At 37.0% G+C, this 14,573-nt stretch overlaps 1 protein-coding gene across 1 annotated transcript; it reads right to left on the bottom strand.

Annotated features, from left to right (window-relative positions):
- Window positions 1-4,262: 4,262 nt before the first annotated feature.
- LOC108987973 (uncharacterized mitochondrial protein AtMg00810-like) lies at window positions 4,263-5,590 on the bottom strand. Its single transcript, XM_018961053.1, has 2 exons — window positions 5,052-5,590; window positions 4,263-4,911 (listed from the first exon to the last, which is right to left on the bottom strand). The coding sequence occupies exons 1-2, from the start codon at window positions 5,588-5,590 to the stop codon at window positions 4,263-4,265; spliced, it is 1,188 nt and encodes a 395-aa protein (XP_018816598.1).
- Between the last annotated feature and the right edge of the window lie 8,983 nt (window positions 5,591-14,573).

Genomic DNA, 14,573 nt, shown 5'->3' with positions numbered 1-14,573 from the left:
CGAATCTAAACGACACCTGATGAAAAGTCTATTTATTTTATCTTTTAATTAGTTCAATTAAACAAGATTCCAACATCAATAATGGAGTACTTATCACCGTAAATATGATCAGTTTTTATTTATTGATTTAAAAAATTTTAAGTGATTTTATATATTAATTATTTAAATAATAGTTACTTAAAATATATCTCATAATAATCATGATTGTTGATGATAAAACTTTAAATTATAAAGAGTAGTATTTCTGTTTTTTTGTTTTTTTTTTATAAAATAAAAAATACAAAGTACCTAAAAATACTACAAAATGCAACTGGCATGAATCACGTGAAACATTGAAGCTCAAGCCCACTTTACTTTTCCACTTTTCTCTTTTGCTTTTTTCCTTGCCCTCCCTAGCCACAGGCCTGTACATGATTCGTCCAATATGATCTTGACAAATCATGATTTTCTTGATTATATTATTATAAAAAATTGCATTGTTTGTAATTTTGTTCATACTTGTTTATACCCGGCAACCTCAGCTCTAGTACTATTGAATAATGCTTTGCTAAGGAATAAAGAGATAAAGGATCAGAGAGAAATTCAGAGAACATATTATACGGTCGACCTTTTTTAAAAGAAAAAGATGGTTCACTTGTAAAGCTAAAATTAGTAGATTAATCAAACTTTGAATTTCGTTTCAATTCCAAGTTCAAATTGATAATTAAACATTTAAAAAAAAAAAACGAACAAGGATAAAAATCATTACAGTTTTCCCATAATTGTCATAACATGATACGACATTTGCATTTGGAGTGAGTAGATGACATCAGACATAGATATTGCACGTACCTAACCATAGCATACAATCGACGTTTTTGTTTGGGAAGAGGTCACCAATCATTGGATAATCACCCTAGAAAGTAAGATATAATAAGGCGCGCAGCTTGCTTTTAGACTGGTGTGGGTATAAGATGAAATATAAAATTTTCACCTAATTTTATTTTATTATTATATATTTTTTAAATTTATATATAAAATATAATAAATAATTTAATTTTTTTAAATTTTAATACAATAATAATATTAAAATATAATATTTTAAACATTAAAATAAAATATAAAATTCTCGTCTCACTCCAAACCTAACCTAAATAAATTTGGTTCATAATATATAATTGGGTTAGAGCTTAATTATTGGAGCGAGAAACCTAGCTAACCCTGACTGTAGTACATGACGCAAAAAGATCGAATTAGTTAGAATACTTTAATAAGAAAAATTATATAATTTATAATCTTAACTAGACATTCTATTTAAAAAAAATGAATAAATTTAAAATTCATATGAATAAATTATTATTTTTAATAATAAATTCGACCATTTTTTAAAAAAAAGTACAAGACTTTCACAATATTTTAAAATGTATCTAACATTAATTACTTTTAATTTACTTGTATATGGTGCGAGGTTGGCCCCACAACATATCTTTTCAATCTGCGTTATAAGGGTCTATATATTTTAATAAACAAGATCGAATATAGTGGTGTAATATCAGGGTCCCAAAACTTTAATAAAGGTGCTGTCAGTACAATTTTTCCCATTAAACAATAAGCTCTAGGTGGCGCACTATACTCTATAGGCCGGATCTATCCTTCTTTTGGTTAAAACTGATATTCTTTACATGCTATTAATTATAAGTATAGCTAGTACCCGTAACAGACATGATGCATGCATGCGAGTGATTTGTGAGGGGAGCTCTGGTCATCAGCTAGTAGGAGTGATCAGTAGAAATTAAGGAACACTGAAATGGTGGTCGTCACGTATAAGACGAAGGTGGGATCGGGGAGGATGCATCCTGATCTGGCATTCTTCGCGATGCTTTTCATACTTCTCAGCGCATATTGTTGTAGTGCTTCTGTCATTGTGAAGAGCAACAACAGTTTTCGATGCAGTGGCCACCTCGATGAATGCCTTTTCGAGGAGGAATTGGAGTTGGGGTTGCTGATGAATCCTTACGCAAGCCGGATGCTTGAGATTCACTATCCAAGGCCCAAAACCGACGTACCAGGAGAACCAGCCATTGCTTGTGGGCATTCTAAAGACCCTTATAATGTATGTATCAAGAAGATATTGAGCGAGCATCACCTTTGTATCCTGAATAATATGTTCAAACGTGGCTGCTAATGATCATTATGATGATCTTGAATCGTGGCAATGCGCCTCTTGGATCAGCTGTAAATTACTTCGTTATTCTATAATATGATCCTATGCTTATGTGTGTGTATTTTTTTTAATCCTTTTGTTGTTGTTTTCTTTAAGGATTGGCCGGAATATTACCAGACTACTCCCAGTTATGTTCGTATGTTTGAATCGATGTGTATCATGTCTAATTTTGCTGGAGAACAAACTACAATTTCCACAACAATTTTAAAGGTTACACGTATATAACTGTAATTAAAACTATATATATATTTATATATAACATGAGAAATGATATGCCTCTTTAATCATGCATGATGTAGACTTTATCACACCGGTCAGACAATGTTGATATGATGCACACAAATATTTTAATATTTACAAAAATAATAATGGATGATCCAATATTATTTAATGAGATATTGTCGTAAAAAATCTAAAAAAAACATTAAGTTATGTTTTTAAAATTTTATTTCTACATTATTTGACAAATTATTGAGATCTAATTTTATATAAAGTTATGTTTTATAATTTTGTAATATTTTTCATTTTACATAAATATCTCGTGCATTAGAAAAGTTGGCTCCTTAAAAAAAATTGTTAGTTCCACCGCTGGTCTAAACTACGTGCACACGGGAGGGAGGCACCCCATCATCCACGGTGACGTGAAGAAGACCAACATTTTGTTAGACGAAAACTGCGTGGCCAAGGTTTCGGATTTGGGAAATACTTTAGCCATAAAAAGATTACACAAAAGTAATCCCACAAACTGACATGACTTGATGTGATTCGTCAGATTATAAAGTTACTTTTATTGTAAAGTAGATCTAACGGATCAGATAAAATCACGTCAGTTTGTGAAATTATTTTTATGTAATTCTTTTGTGGATGTAACAGTGCTCTTTGGATCCGGACTACGCAAGATGTCGGCAACTAACGGAAAAATCTGACGTGTGCTCATTCGGTGTAGTGTTATTTGAAGTATTATGTGCCCGAAAAGCACTGAATCCAAAACTGGAGCAGGAGGAGCAATGGAATTTGGCTAATTGGGCCCGAAAATGCATTGAGAATGAGACTATTGGTGAGATCATAGATCCAAATCTGATGGGCAAGATAGCTCCGGAGTGTTTCAAGGTGTACGTAGATGTTGCACGGAACTGTGTGCATGATCAAGGGATCCAACGGCCCACCATGAACGATGTTATGGAAAAGCTCAGTTTTGCATTGCAGCTGCAGAAGCCAATAAGCAGAAAGTCAATCTCGACGGCGAGGACATGAGTTATACGAAGGTATTATCATTCCAAGTTTCCGATACCACTGTAGCTCGACTATATAATGACGTTTTTAGTGGACCCGTGTTGGAATCGGATAGTCGAACCTGGTTGACTACAGATAATACGGGGATGACCTACCCAAGTCTTGAGACTGATACTGTTAGGTGTGAAGATTTGTTTACGGACACCAGCAACTCCAAAGCTTAAAAGAGGTCTTTTTTTTTTTTTTTATCAATTAACAGTATTTGTAAAACCACCACACTTCTCTCTAGTGGATTATTTCATTTATATAGATGTATACAAAATAGAGTATAGTTTGAATACAAAGAGAAAATAGGAAAGATAATTACAAAGAAAAACCATATCTCCTATAATCAAGGAGGATAAGATGGAGGAGGATTCCGTAAATCAATAACTGATTTACTGGAATCCTCTACAGCCCCTGCAAGTTAAGAGTGGGATTAACACACACTCGAAGCTTGGATCGGAAAAAAATATAAAGATCCTGTGAAACACTCTTGGTGAAGACGTCGGCCAATTGCAAGTGAGATGGAACATGTTGAAGACAAAGAGTTCCAACAACAACTAGTTCACGTAAAAAATGATACGAGGTCGATGTGTTTGGTGCGCTTGTGGGACACGAGATTGGAGCTAAAAAAAATAGCACTTTTGTTGTCACAAAGAAGTAGAGGCCGGTGGGTTAAAGTGACCCGAAGATCACGTAGAAGATGAGCGAGCCATAAAACTTCAGCAGCAGTGAGAGCGAGAGCTCGATATTCAGATTCACAGCTCAAACGAGAAACCGTGGGCTATTTCTTGGCACTCCAAGAGATAAGATTATTGTTAAGATAGATCGAGTAGCCAGAGGTGGAGCGTCTAGTGTCCGGGCATCCAGCCCAATCAACATCCGAGTATGCAACTAAACTCATAGAAGAGGATGAAGTGAACTTGAGGCCAAAGTGAAGTGTGCCTTTTACATAGTGAATGATTCGCTTGACTGCCTGAAAATGAACATCAGTAGGTGCATGAAGGAACTGACTTACAGAGTTGACTGAGTGTGCAAGATCCGGACGTGTAATTGTTAAGTACTGTAAGACACCTACGAATGAACGGTAGAGAGCGGGATCTTCAAATGGAGCACCTTTGGAGGAGAGCCGTTGAGAGACAATCATAGGAGTAGGAACTAGTTTGCTGTCCAGAAGTTGAGCACGGGCCAATATATCAGTAGCATACTTTACTTGGCTGAGGAAGATGCCGTCTGGGATGTAAGATGCCTTGAGGCCAAGAAAGCAATTTATTGGTCCTAAATCCTTGATAGCAAACTCGGCGTGCAGTTGGGTAATAAATCGATTTATGAGAACTGAATTATGCCCAGTGAGTATAATGTCATCGATGTAGAGTAGGAGATAAATAAGATCATCCTGCCGATTAAAAACAAATAAAGAATGGTTCGTGCGGCTGCAAAAAAAACATAGTTTTAGTAGAAATGAACTAAAACGTTGAAACCAGGCACGGGGTGCTTGTTTCAAGCCGTAGAGGGCCTTTTTTAATTTGCAATCATGGAGAGGATGGAGAGGATCAACATAGCCCGGGGCTACTCCATGTAGACGGTTTCATGAAGAATGCCATTGAGGAAAGCATTTTTTACGTCAAGTTGACGTAAGGACCACTTGTGAGACACGGTGAGAGAAAGAACAACACGAACTATGGAGGCTTTAACCACAGGGCTAAAAGTGTCCGTGTAATCTAGACAGGGAAGTTGAGTGTAGCCCTTTGCAACGAGGTGCGCTTTGAAGCGATCAATGGACCCATCAGAATGAAATTTAGTCCAAAAAACCCATTTGGAACCAACAATATTAGTGTTGGATGGCCGGGGAACAAGATCCCAAGTATGATTTGTTTGAAGAGCCTTCATTTCGTCGTCCATAGCAGCAAGCCAAGCTGGATTTTTGGCAATCGATTTAAATCCCTTAGGCTCAGAGGTGACAAGCAGAGCATGAAGCAATGGTGAAGACTGCACAAGGCTGAGATGGACTGGATGGATTGGATGGATTGGATGCCGTGTCTTAAAAATCTCAGATTTTGCATGAGTAACCATGGGATGAGAGTCACAAGGAACTGATGGGAGAATTGGCATCGGACGGGGCCATAGAATTTGTAGACGAAACCAAGTCCGTAGCACACGCAGGTGTTGGTGAAACTGCAGCCGAAGAAAATGTTGATGCAGTATCAAAGGAAGAAACCTGCAAAGGCTCAACATCAGGGTCACTTGTACAAAAATGACAAGGAGCAACAGGGGAGATATGCGTAGTAGTGGGCGAAGACGTGCTGGGAGTTTGTTCAAGAGAAAAAAATTGGAAAAATCAATGTTAGCTATAGAATTAGCACGAGAAGTGTTTGAAAATAGAAAAAAATTCTCATCAAAGCGAGCATGCCGTGTAATATATGTGTGAGAAGTTTCAGTGTCAAAACAACGGAAACCTTTATGTGAAGAACTATAGCCAAGGAAAATACAGGGTAAATTGTAGGGAGAAAATTTGTGAGGTGCGTAATCGTGCAAGTAAGGGTAGACTCGACAACCAAAGGGGTGAAAATTTTCATAATTAGGAGACTTACCAAAGAGAACTTCAAAAGGTGAAAAGCCACCAAGAAAGGGCATAAGCAACCGGTTGATAATGTAGGTTGTTGTGCTGAAAGCGTCAACCCAATGCCGATAAGGAGCGTGGGAATGAAATAGGAGGGAAGGCCAGTTTCCGTCACATGCCGATGTTTGAGCTCAGCTCTATCGTTTTGGGAATGAGTGTTATATGGACAGGACGTTTAGTGATGAATGCCAAATTGTCGAAGGTGAGATTGAAACCGATTGCTTGTAAATTTGGCGCCACCATTGCTTTGAAAAAATTTAATTTTGGTGGAGTGTTGATTTTCAACCAATTTTTGGAACTGGACGAAAATATCAAAAAAATCCGATTTCAATTTCATGGGATAAAACCAAGTAAAGCGAGAGTGATCATCGATAAATAACACATAATAGATAAATCTTAAATTAGATTTGACGGGAGCGGGACCCCAAATATCGCAATGGATAAGACCTAAAATATCATTAGATCGAGTAATATTTCGGAAAAAAGGCAAGCGATGACTTTTAGAGAGTTGACAAGTAGAGCAAAGAGATGGATTAGGCAATAAAAAATTGAGAAATAATTATCCTTTTTTATTCAAAAGAGATAAAATAGAGTGATTTACATGACCAAGGCGAGCATGCCATAATTCAAAAGAAGCATGTAAATTTTTATTCCTAAGGACAGAAACAAAAGCAGGATTGCCACGGTTCAGCACATAAAGACCACCTTCACGTTTACCGGTTGCCACTGCCTTTCCTGTGACTCGGTTCTGTACAACAAAATTATCATGAGAAAAAGTGACAGAGAGAGGAAGATCAGAGGTCAGTTTACTGATGGACAACAAGTTTTTGGTAAGACGAGGGACAACAAGAACATCTAAAAGTTTAAAATTGGAAGAGGGAGAGAACGTGCCAGTGTGAGTAATAGGGAGAGAATCACCATTTCCCACTATTACGCAGTCCTTACCATGATAAGGCTCAACCTTTTCCAATTGAGAAGAGTTAGGTGTCATGTGAGTGGAAGCGCTGGTATTGATGAACCAATCAGACTCCGAGCCATTTGAGAGAGAAAAGGCCGTAGTGAAAGCTTCAGCAAGTTGGGCCGTAGGTTCGGTACGCTCGTAACGATTCCGACAACGATCGATAGTATGCCCTTTAGTCTTACAAATCTGACACTGAGGGATGTAGGAACCTCATTTGCCACGTCTGTGTCCATGGCCTCCATTGTGCCCACCACGAGAATGACGGAATTTGGAGTTGCTACCACCCCGACAAGGAGGAAAAGATCATTTGGTGGCAGTAAAAGCAGCAGAGGAAACAGGGGAGGACCCGAGTGACTTCTGGAAAATCTCAAAGCTTTCAACTTTGGGAACCAAATCTTTGAAGGTTGATAATGGGGTGAGAGACATCTGGGCAGTAGAGAAATTAGCAAAGTCAGCGCCCAACCCTCTGAGATACCAGTGTACTTTGTCTATGTCATCAACCGAGTGGCCCATTGCAGTGAGTTGATCACATAAAGCTTTAAAGGAACAGGAATATTCAGTGACAGTCCGAGTTCCACGTTTGATGAGTTGCAAATCATCCTTGATGCAAAGTTCATGAGTCTTGGAAATATGGCTGAAGAAATTTTCCAAAGCAAGCAAGACATCATGAGCAGGGTAAGACCAAGGACTTCGGCCATGGCTTCTTTAGTCAAGGAAGAGAAGAGGAGACTGAGAAGACGTTGATCTTGAAGTTTCCATTCTGCATATTTCAGGTTCGGTTGAGAAGAAGACCCAAAGACGATAGTGGTTGGAGGCGCTGCGATGGAACCATCGACATGGCTAATGAGATTCTGACATTGAAGGAGAGGAAGGAGTTGATTATGCCAGAGAAGATAATTTGTGGATGAAAGTTTTATGATAACCATGTAAATCATGGTGTTGAAGGAGAAAGAAGAATCTGCCATGAGTGGATCGAGGATGTTAATCCAAAGACTGGTTGATACCATAACAACAGTTATAAAACGACCACACTTCTCTCTGGTGGAGTATTTCATTTATATAGATGTATACAAAACAAAGTATAGTTTGAATACAAAAAGATAAAATAGGAAAGATAATTACAAAGGAAAACTGTATCTCTTATAACCAAGGAGGATATATAAGATGAGGAGGATTCCGTAAACCAATAACTGATTTACTGGAATCCTCTGCATCAATCAATGCTTTCCCGACGTTTCGTTGGTGTGTGGGGTAGTACTTATTATAAATATCAGATAAGGTTGGAAAATGTGAATAATAAAGAGAGCTAGAGATCAAAGGAAAGAAACTAAGGATATGCACGAGTGTGAATCAGCTAGCTATATATCCGGTCGTTTGCCATCAGTAGTGCTTTTGCTTTCTCGGTCCATGTCAAATAATGTAAGGAACTTTAAAGTTTAATCTGTGCAATTATCCTAGATCTGATATGTTACTGTACGGGGAATGTACGTGGGTGCCTTTGTTTTATATATGTACTTCTAATTGGAGAAAATAATTCATCTGATGACTAGCAAAAAGCCATGCCTAGCTTTTCGTAAAACCTATTTTGTTATAATTATTATTATTATTGTTATTATTATTATTATTATTATTATTATTATTATTATTATAACATGATTATTTTTATTGAATATTAATTGTTGCGCCTAAATTAATAAATGCAAGAGTTAAGCCCGCCAAGAGCCTATACAGATTGAAGGTCTGGTATGAAAATTGGAAGAATATAAAAAAAAAAAATGGAAAAAAGAAAAGCTACCAAGGTATGACCGGGTATATATAAAGCAATGATGGGATTTAAAGATACATAAAGCAAGTAAGATAAGAGATGAAGATGGAGAATAAGACTTGAAACATAGAGATGGATAGGGTGAGGGAAAGAGATAGGCCAGGGGCTTCCGGTTTTGATTATGACGACTTCTAGTACTAGAGAGTGAGAGATCAGAGAACTCGAAGATCAGAGAGAACTCTATGTGAGCAGTACTTATAGATAGTTTTGTGAGGATGAAAGAGCATGTATAATGAATTTACATCTAAGATTCGTGGACGTTGGTCTCAATGTCAAACCATGTAAATATTGACTCATTTTATTGTAATTATTTATGATTAAGCAAACTATATATGAATGAGAGTTCCATGTATATCACTACTGCAAAACACCGAGTGAGAGAAGAGGATAATACGACCATCCTGTAGCATTCAACTATGACCAAATTAAAAAATGCATCAATGTACAAGTATTATTCTTTTTACTGCAACTACGTTAGCAATGTCTGTACGTATCTTTTAATTTTATAAAAACCATTTCATTTGAAAATCAGTACTGTTCCACGTGGAAGCTTTTATAATCCAAAACCGATTATTAATCTTTGACTAACAAAAAGCTAGAAACCGTGAGGGCATTTGAATGTTACAGATCATGCAAATTAGCTGCATGCATTATTTACTTACTGTGGTTCAAATGATCAATGCCTAAACGTCAAATTTGTGATTTATAGATCACCCCCGTGTGTTTACTGCAATCTAGATCAACTATCTCATTGGTTTGGTTCGTTCCCTTTAAACGAGAAATGTTGGGCCATTTTTCTTTGAGGAGCCAACAACTTCAGGCACTGGTCTAATCTAGTCTAGTCTAATATGGTGTTCGGAAAGGGTTGTTTTGTACTCAACGGGGCCGGCCCCAAGGCCATTACGCCTAGGGCCCATGATCTCTAGCGGGGGAAGGCCCAGACAAATTTAGGGGCCCCAGAAAGGGAAAAGGAACTGACGGCTCCTCCAATCATCGAACATTAATGGGAGGCATATAGGCTGGGACCCTGCCCTCTATAAGATAGGCCACATTGAATGCAAGTGGGAGTGGCCAGCCCCAAGGTCAGATCCTTGCAGTCAATAGGAACGGCCGCATTAAATGTAATGTCATGACATCCAAGGCAAAGGCGACCATTGCAGCCACCAAGAAATCCTTTGGGGAAGCAGCTAAAAAAGGAAGAGAGCCAGCGACAAGTGCGGGGTTACACACCTGGTATCCATCTCCAACTTCCATCTTCTCCAAAGTTATTTCCTTTCCTTCTCATCCCTTACATTATTCTCTCTACGACTTTAACTTTGGCATCAGAGGTGACACAGCCGCCCCACGCCACCTTCTATTCCTCACTCGTAGGTCTGGGAGACTTGTCGTTGCACGACAACTACAAAACATGTATGCAGTAGTAGGAAACACATGACTAGGAAGCACATGCAGTTGTAGTAGTGGGTTTGTCAAATGCATATATATATATATGTATATATATATATAACATAAAATTTCTAAAAGTACAACCGTTATGGTGTGGAAGGAGACCTCATCAGATGCCTGTACAGTTCAATGGCTCGTCACTCGTGGTACGGGTCAACTTTGAAACTAGTGCACTACATATATACTAAGGAAAATGCTAAATGTATTCAATAAAAATTTATAAAAAATTTTCTTTTCTACATGTCATTTATTGATATGTTAAAATTCGTGAATTTGAAATTCAAAAGAAAAGTGATAAAATCAGTCTTGCAAGTAAAACAAGAAGTAAAATTGTAAATACATTGGAATGGTGATTTATATATGCCCAGGAGGGGGCTCGGCCTGCCTGACAGAGCCCACGGGCCGTAAGGGGAATGGGTTGAAAGGACTCAGAAAGAAGGGCTTGGGAAGGAAGAAGGGCCCGACAAGCTTTACGAGGAATGGGGCACGAATAGGATTAGGATCCTGTCCCCAAATGACAACCATGATGGGGCAAGCTTTACGAGGAATGGTGCACAAATAAAAGCAGGCCAGTGACACGAAGGAAAGACGAACTCTTTAACGGGTAAGACTCATTCTCTCCGTTTTTAGAAATTTAGCTCCCACGATAACTAATTTTGGCATTAGAGACTATTCGGCCACAACCACCATTTCCTTCCTCCTTCTGCAAGCATTAAACAATAGTTACAGTGACAACTACAAAACATGCCTTAACATACATGTAGCACTACTCATATCTTAATGCCATTGGACTCAATTTTTCAATCGGTGGCCGTATACTTTGACGAAATCATGTATGATTCATGACTAGTTGACCACTAAACTAAACCACCTCCCCCACACAATAGACAACAACCATTTCACCAATCTTGATCAAGCTCACCAAGCCAATTAGAAACCCTGTTTATAATTTAGTGTGTTAGTAGTACACAACTTTTCATTATATTTTAAAAAAACCAAAATACAATTATTTTTTAGCATAATTGACGGGAAAAGCTTTCACATCGACGTCGTGTTGCGTGTGTTTTTTAAAAAAAGCTTCTAAATAGTTTTTTTCTTTCAAAAATTTTCAGCATTTCTTGCCAAGTACCATAGTTCCCAAATGATTAATGATCGAACAATTATCTGGGCAGTAAAAGATATGGAAAATGATGTATGCAGGAGATTTGGGGTAGGGATTACGTACAAACGGTCTACGTGGAAAAGGAAACGGTGCGTTTCGCACAGACCCATCGCATTCGGATTTCAGTTCATCTCTTCCAATGTTTCTCCTCCATCTCACTCTCCTCCTCTTCAAAGCTTCCCTAGGTCTCGCACAAACCCACTATTCATGTTTTCAGTTCCATCTCCCCCAAAGTTTCTTTACCATCTATCTCTCCTCCTCTCCGAAGCATTCCCTAGATAAAATGAACCCACCATTCTCCTCCATCTCACTCTCCTCCTCTCTGAAGTTTCCCAGGTCGATATGGGTTTATGAAACCTAATCTCCACTTCTCCACTTCTCCACTTCTCCTCTTCGAATCTCCTTAGCAGTTGAACCTGTAGCATGTAGGTAGAAGTCACGAGTGAAAACTGTTTACTCAACACCTCCAATCAAATACTTGTCTTTCATTATTAGTATATCTTGTAAAAATTGATAAAAGCATCGAAAAAAGCCAACACAAATAAGTAGAAATCCAAATTGAGAGACCCTTTATTAATGGCGGTTTAAGTCTCTCACAATATTTTTCACATTTTAGAAAACGGGTCATTAGCTACTTCTTTTTTTCTTATTCTTATATAAATCAACACGTCGAATTGATTTTCCGGAAAGTTATATTGAGAGTGGAGAGATTGAATTTACCGTTGAGATTGACGTTATAAATCAACTCCAACCTTCGTTCTGATTTTTCCTCCTTAGGATACTTATTCATCATTACGCAGAAAATAACCCCTTTGTACGTTTCTCTGTAGTTTCAGCTCAAGACCCAGACAACTTTCACTGCAAAAAGTTCATTCGGATTTGGGTTTTCAAAAACATCCATATTTTATTAGAAACAAAAAGAGCTTTTACTTATCAGATTTGGTTTAATTTACTAATTTTACGCAAACTTTCCTGTCCATAGAGGAACTGAAAAGATTTATCGTCCACCAAGTTGCATACTTTCTCTTTACAAGAATATGAGTGAATGCCGATCCATGCCAAAAATAGGAGAAAAATGCTACCACACCCCTCTTGCCAAGTGTCTGTCAAACAAAACATGTGAAATAGTTTCCAAGTGCTCGGTTTTAGAGACCAAAGAGTATACCAACCACATTGTTGAACTCTATCATCAACCGGAAGTTCGGAACTCCATTATTTCCAAGCTTCCAAGTGAAGACAAAGATTTCTCAAGGGAACCGAGTTGAAGGAAATCGCAGCAAAGCCCACACACTTTTTATGCTGAAGGCACCCTTTTATGATGAGGCCCACAGCCAATGCTCCAAGCCAGCTTTACACTTGGTGTGTTTGTTCAGTGCAGAACACAGTCATGGCTCACCTCCCAAAGAAAATAGAGCTTCTCGGTTCCACTAAAACCTTAATTTGCTTGCCAATGAGCCATCCCCCATCCAGTTTTCATGTCACGTTATGATCTAATTTATCATAATAAAAACTCTAATTTATCATATTAATATGTGAACATTATTATTTATCATAAGAAAAAAAAAGATAGCTACTATATTAATATATGCTCTTGATATATAAAGATCCAAATGTCAAATATATGTATATACATATATATATATTGGGTTTGTTAAACAAAAATTTATCTCAATTAATTGTATCTAATCAACAAAATAACAAATTTCGTGAATAAATTGAAGCTATAATTTGGATGGATCATTAATCAATAAAACCATAAAGGCTAGACGACCGGATTTTAAGATTGAATTGTGGTCGATCGAGCTCAAGAAGAAAATAAAATGTTTAGGATGGCAACGAAACCATAAAGGCTACAGCTGGCCACCTAGCATGCACTTGTCTCAAAATAATCCAAATTTATTAAGGTGGATTAGAGACACAGTCAAGGTTTTGAATTTTGTTCCGTATTGGTCGGTACGGTCGAAATTTTTCATACTGGCCGTTCGGCTGGTGACTATACATTTTGTACCGGCCAAAATATCGGCCGTACCGGCTAGTATCGGACGTACCGGCCTAAATTTCGGCCTGTACCGGCCTCGATTTCAGCCAGTAGCGGCCGATATTTCGGCCAGTGTTTTTTTTTTCAAACTATAAATTTATTTTTTAACCCTCAATTCAGACTAGACTATTTATAATTTATATATATATATGTATTTATATATCATTTATTTATATATCGATCATTCCGAAATGTTATCCTGAAATGCTATTCCGAAATGGTATCGGTACTGAAATATTTCGTTTCAATACCTTCACCGGTACAGCGTCCAGTACGATATTCAAAACATTGGACCCAGCTCCTCTATCGAATGGACTCCGGCCCACCAATTCTGTAAATGGACTCCGGCCCACCTATTCTTCGTTTGACGTTTCTGGCGCGTGGCGTTAACTTCTTCGTCTGTGTTTCTCAGACCCAAAAAAGTGAAATATATATGCTGACCAACTTTTAAAGATTGAAGTTAGTTTGAAATCAACTGAACTCATAAATATCATAATTTATTTAAATTTTTATATAAAATATAATAAATAATTTAATTTTTTAAAATTTTTAAATAATAATAATATTAAAAAATAATATTTTTATAATATTTTATTTAACTTATTTAAAATCATCTTATCTCATTTCATCCCACTATTTAAACGAGTTCTTATTTTATCTTTTAATTAGCTCAATTAAACGAAGTTTCCAACGACAATAATGGAGTAGGTATCACCATAATTGTTATCAGTTTTTATTTATTGATTTAAAAAACTTTAAGTGATTTTATATATTAATTATTTAAATAATAGTTACTTAAAATATATCACATAATAATCATGATTGTAGATGATAAAATTTAAAATTAAGAGCACTATCTCTGTTTTTTCTTTTTTTATAAAATGAAAAAAATAAAGTACCGAAAAATACTACAGACTGGCATGAATCACGTGAAACATTGAAGCTCAAGCCCACCTTATAACTTCTTTTTCATATTTTGGAGATAATTTTTTTTTTTTTTTTTTAACTTTTCCTCTTTCCTCTTTTACTTTTTTCTTAGCCCT

This window comes from Juglans regia, chromosome 1, assembly GCF_001411555.2.
Source record: "Juglans regia cultivar Chandler chromosome 1, Walnut 2.0, whole genome shotgun sequence".
NCBI classification, from domain to species: domain Eukaryota; kingdom Viridiplantae; phylum Streptophyta; class Magnoliopsida; order Fagales; family Juglandaceae; genus Juglans; species Juglans regia.
This window is presented reverse-complemented; position numbering and strand designations above follow the sequence as displayed.

Coding starts and splice junctions, on each gene's coding strand:
- LOC108987973 (XM_018961053.1), bottom strand. CDS start 5,590: ATGCCAATTCTCCCATCAGTTCCTTGTGACTCTCATCCCATGGTTACT. Junction 4,912..5,051: donor CATGAAACCGTCTACATGGA/GTAGCCCCGGGC, acceptor TTTTTTTTGCAG/CCGCACGAACCATTCTTTAT.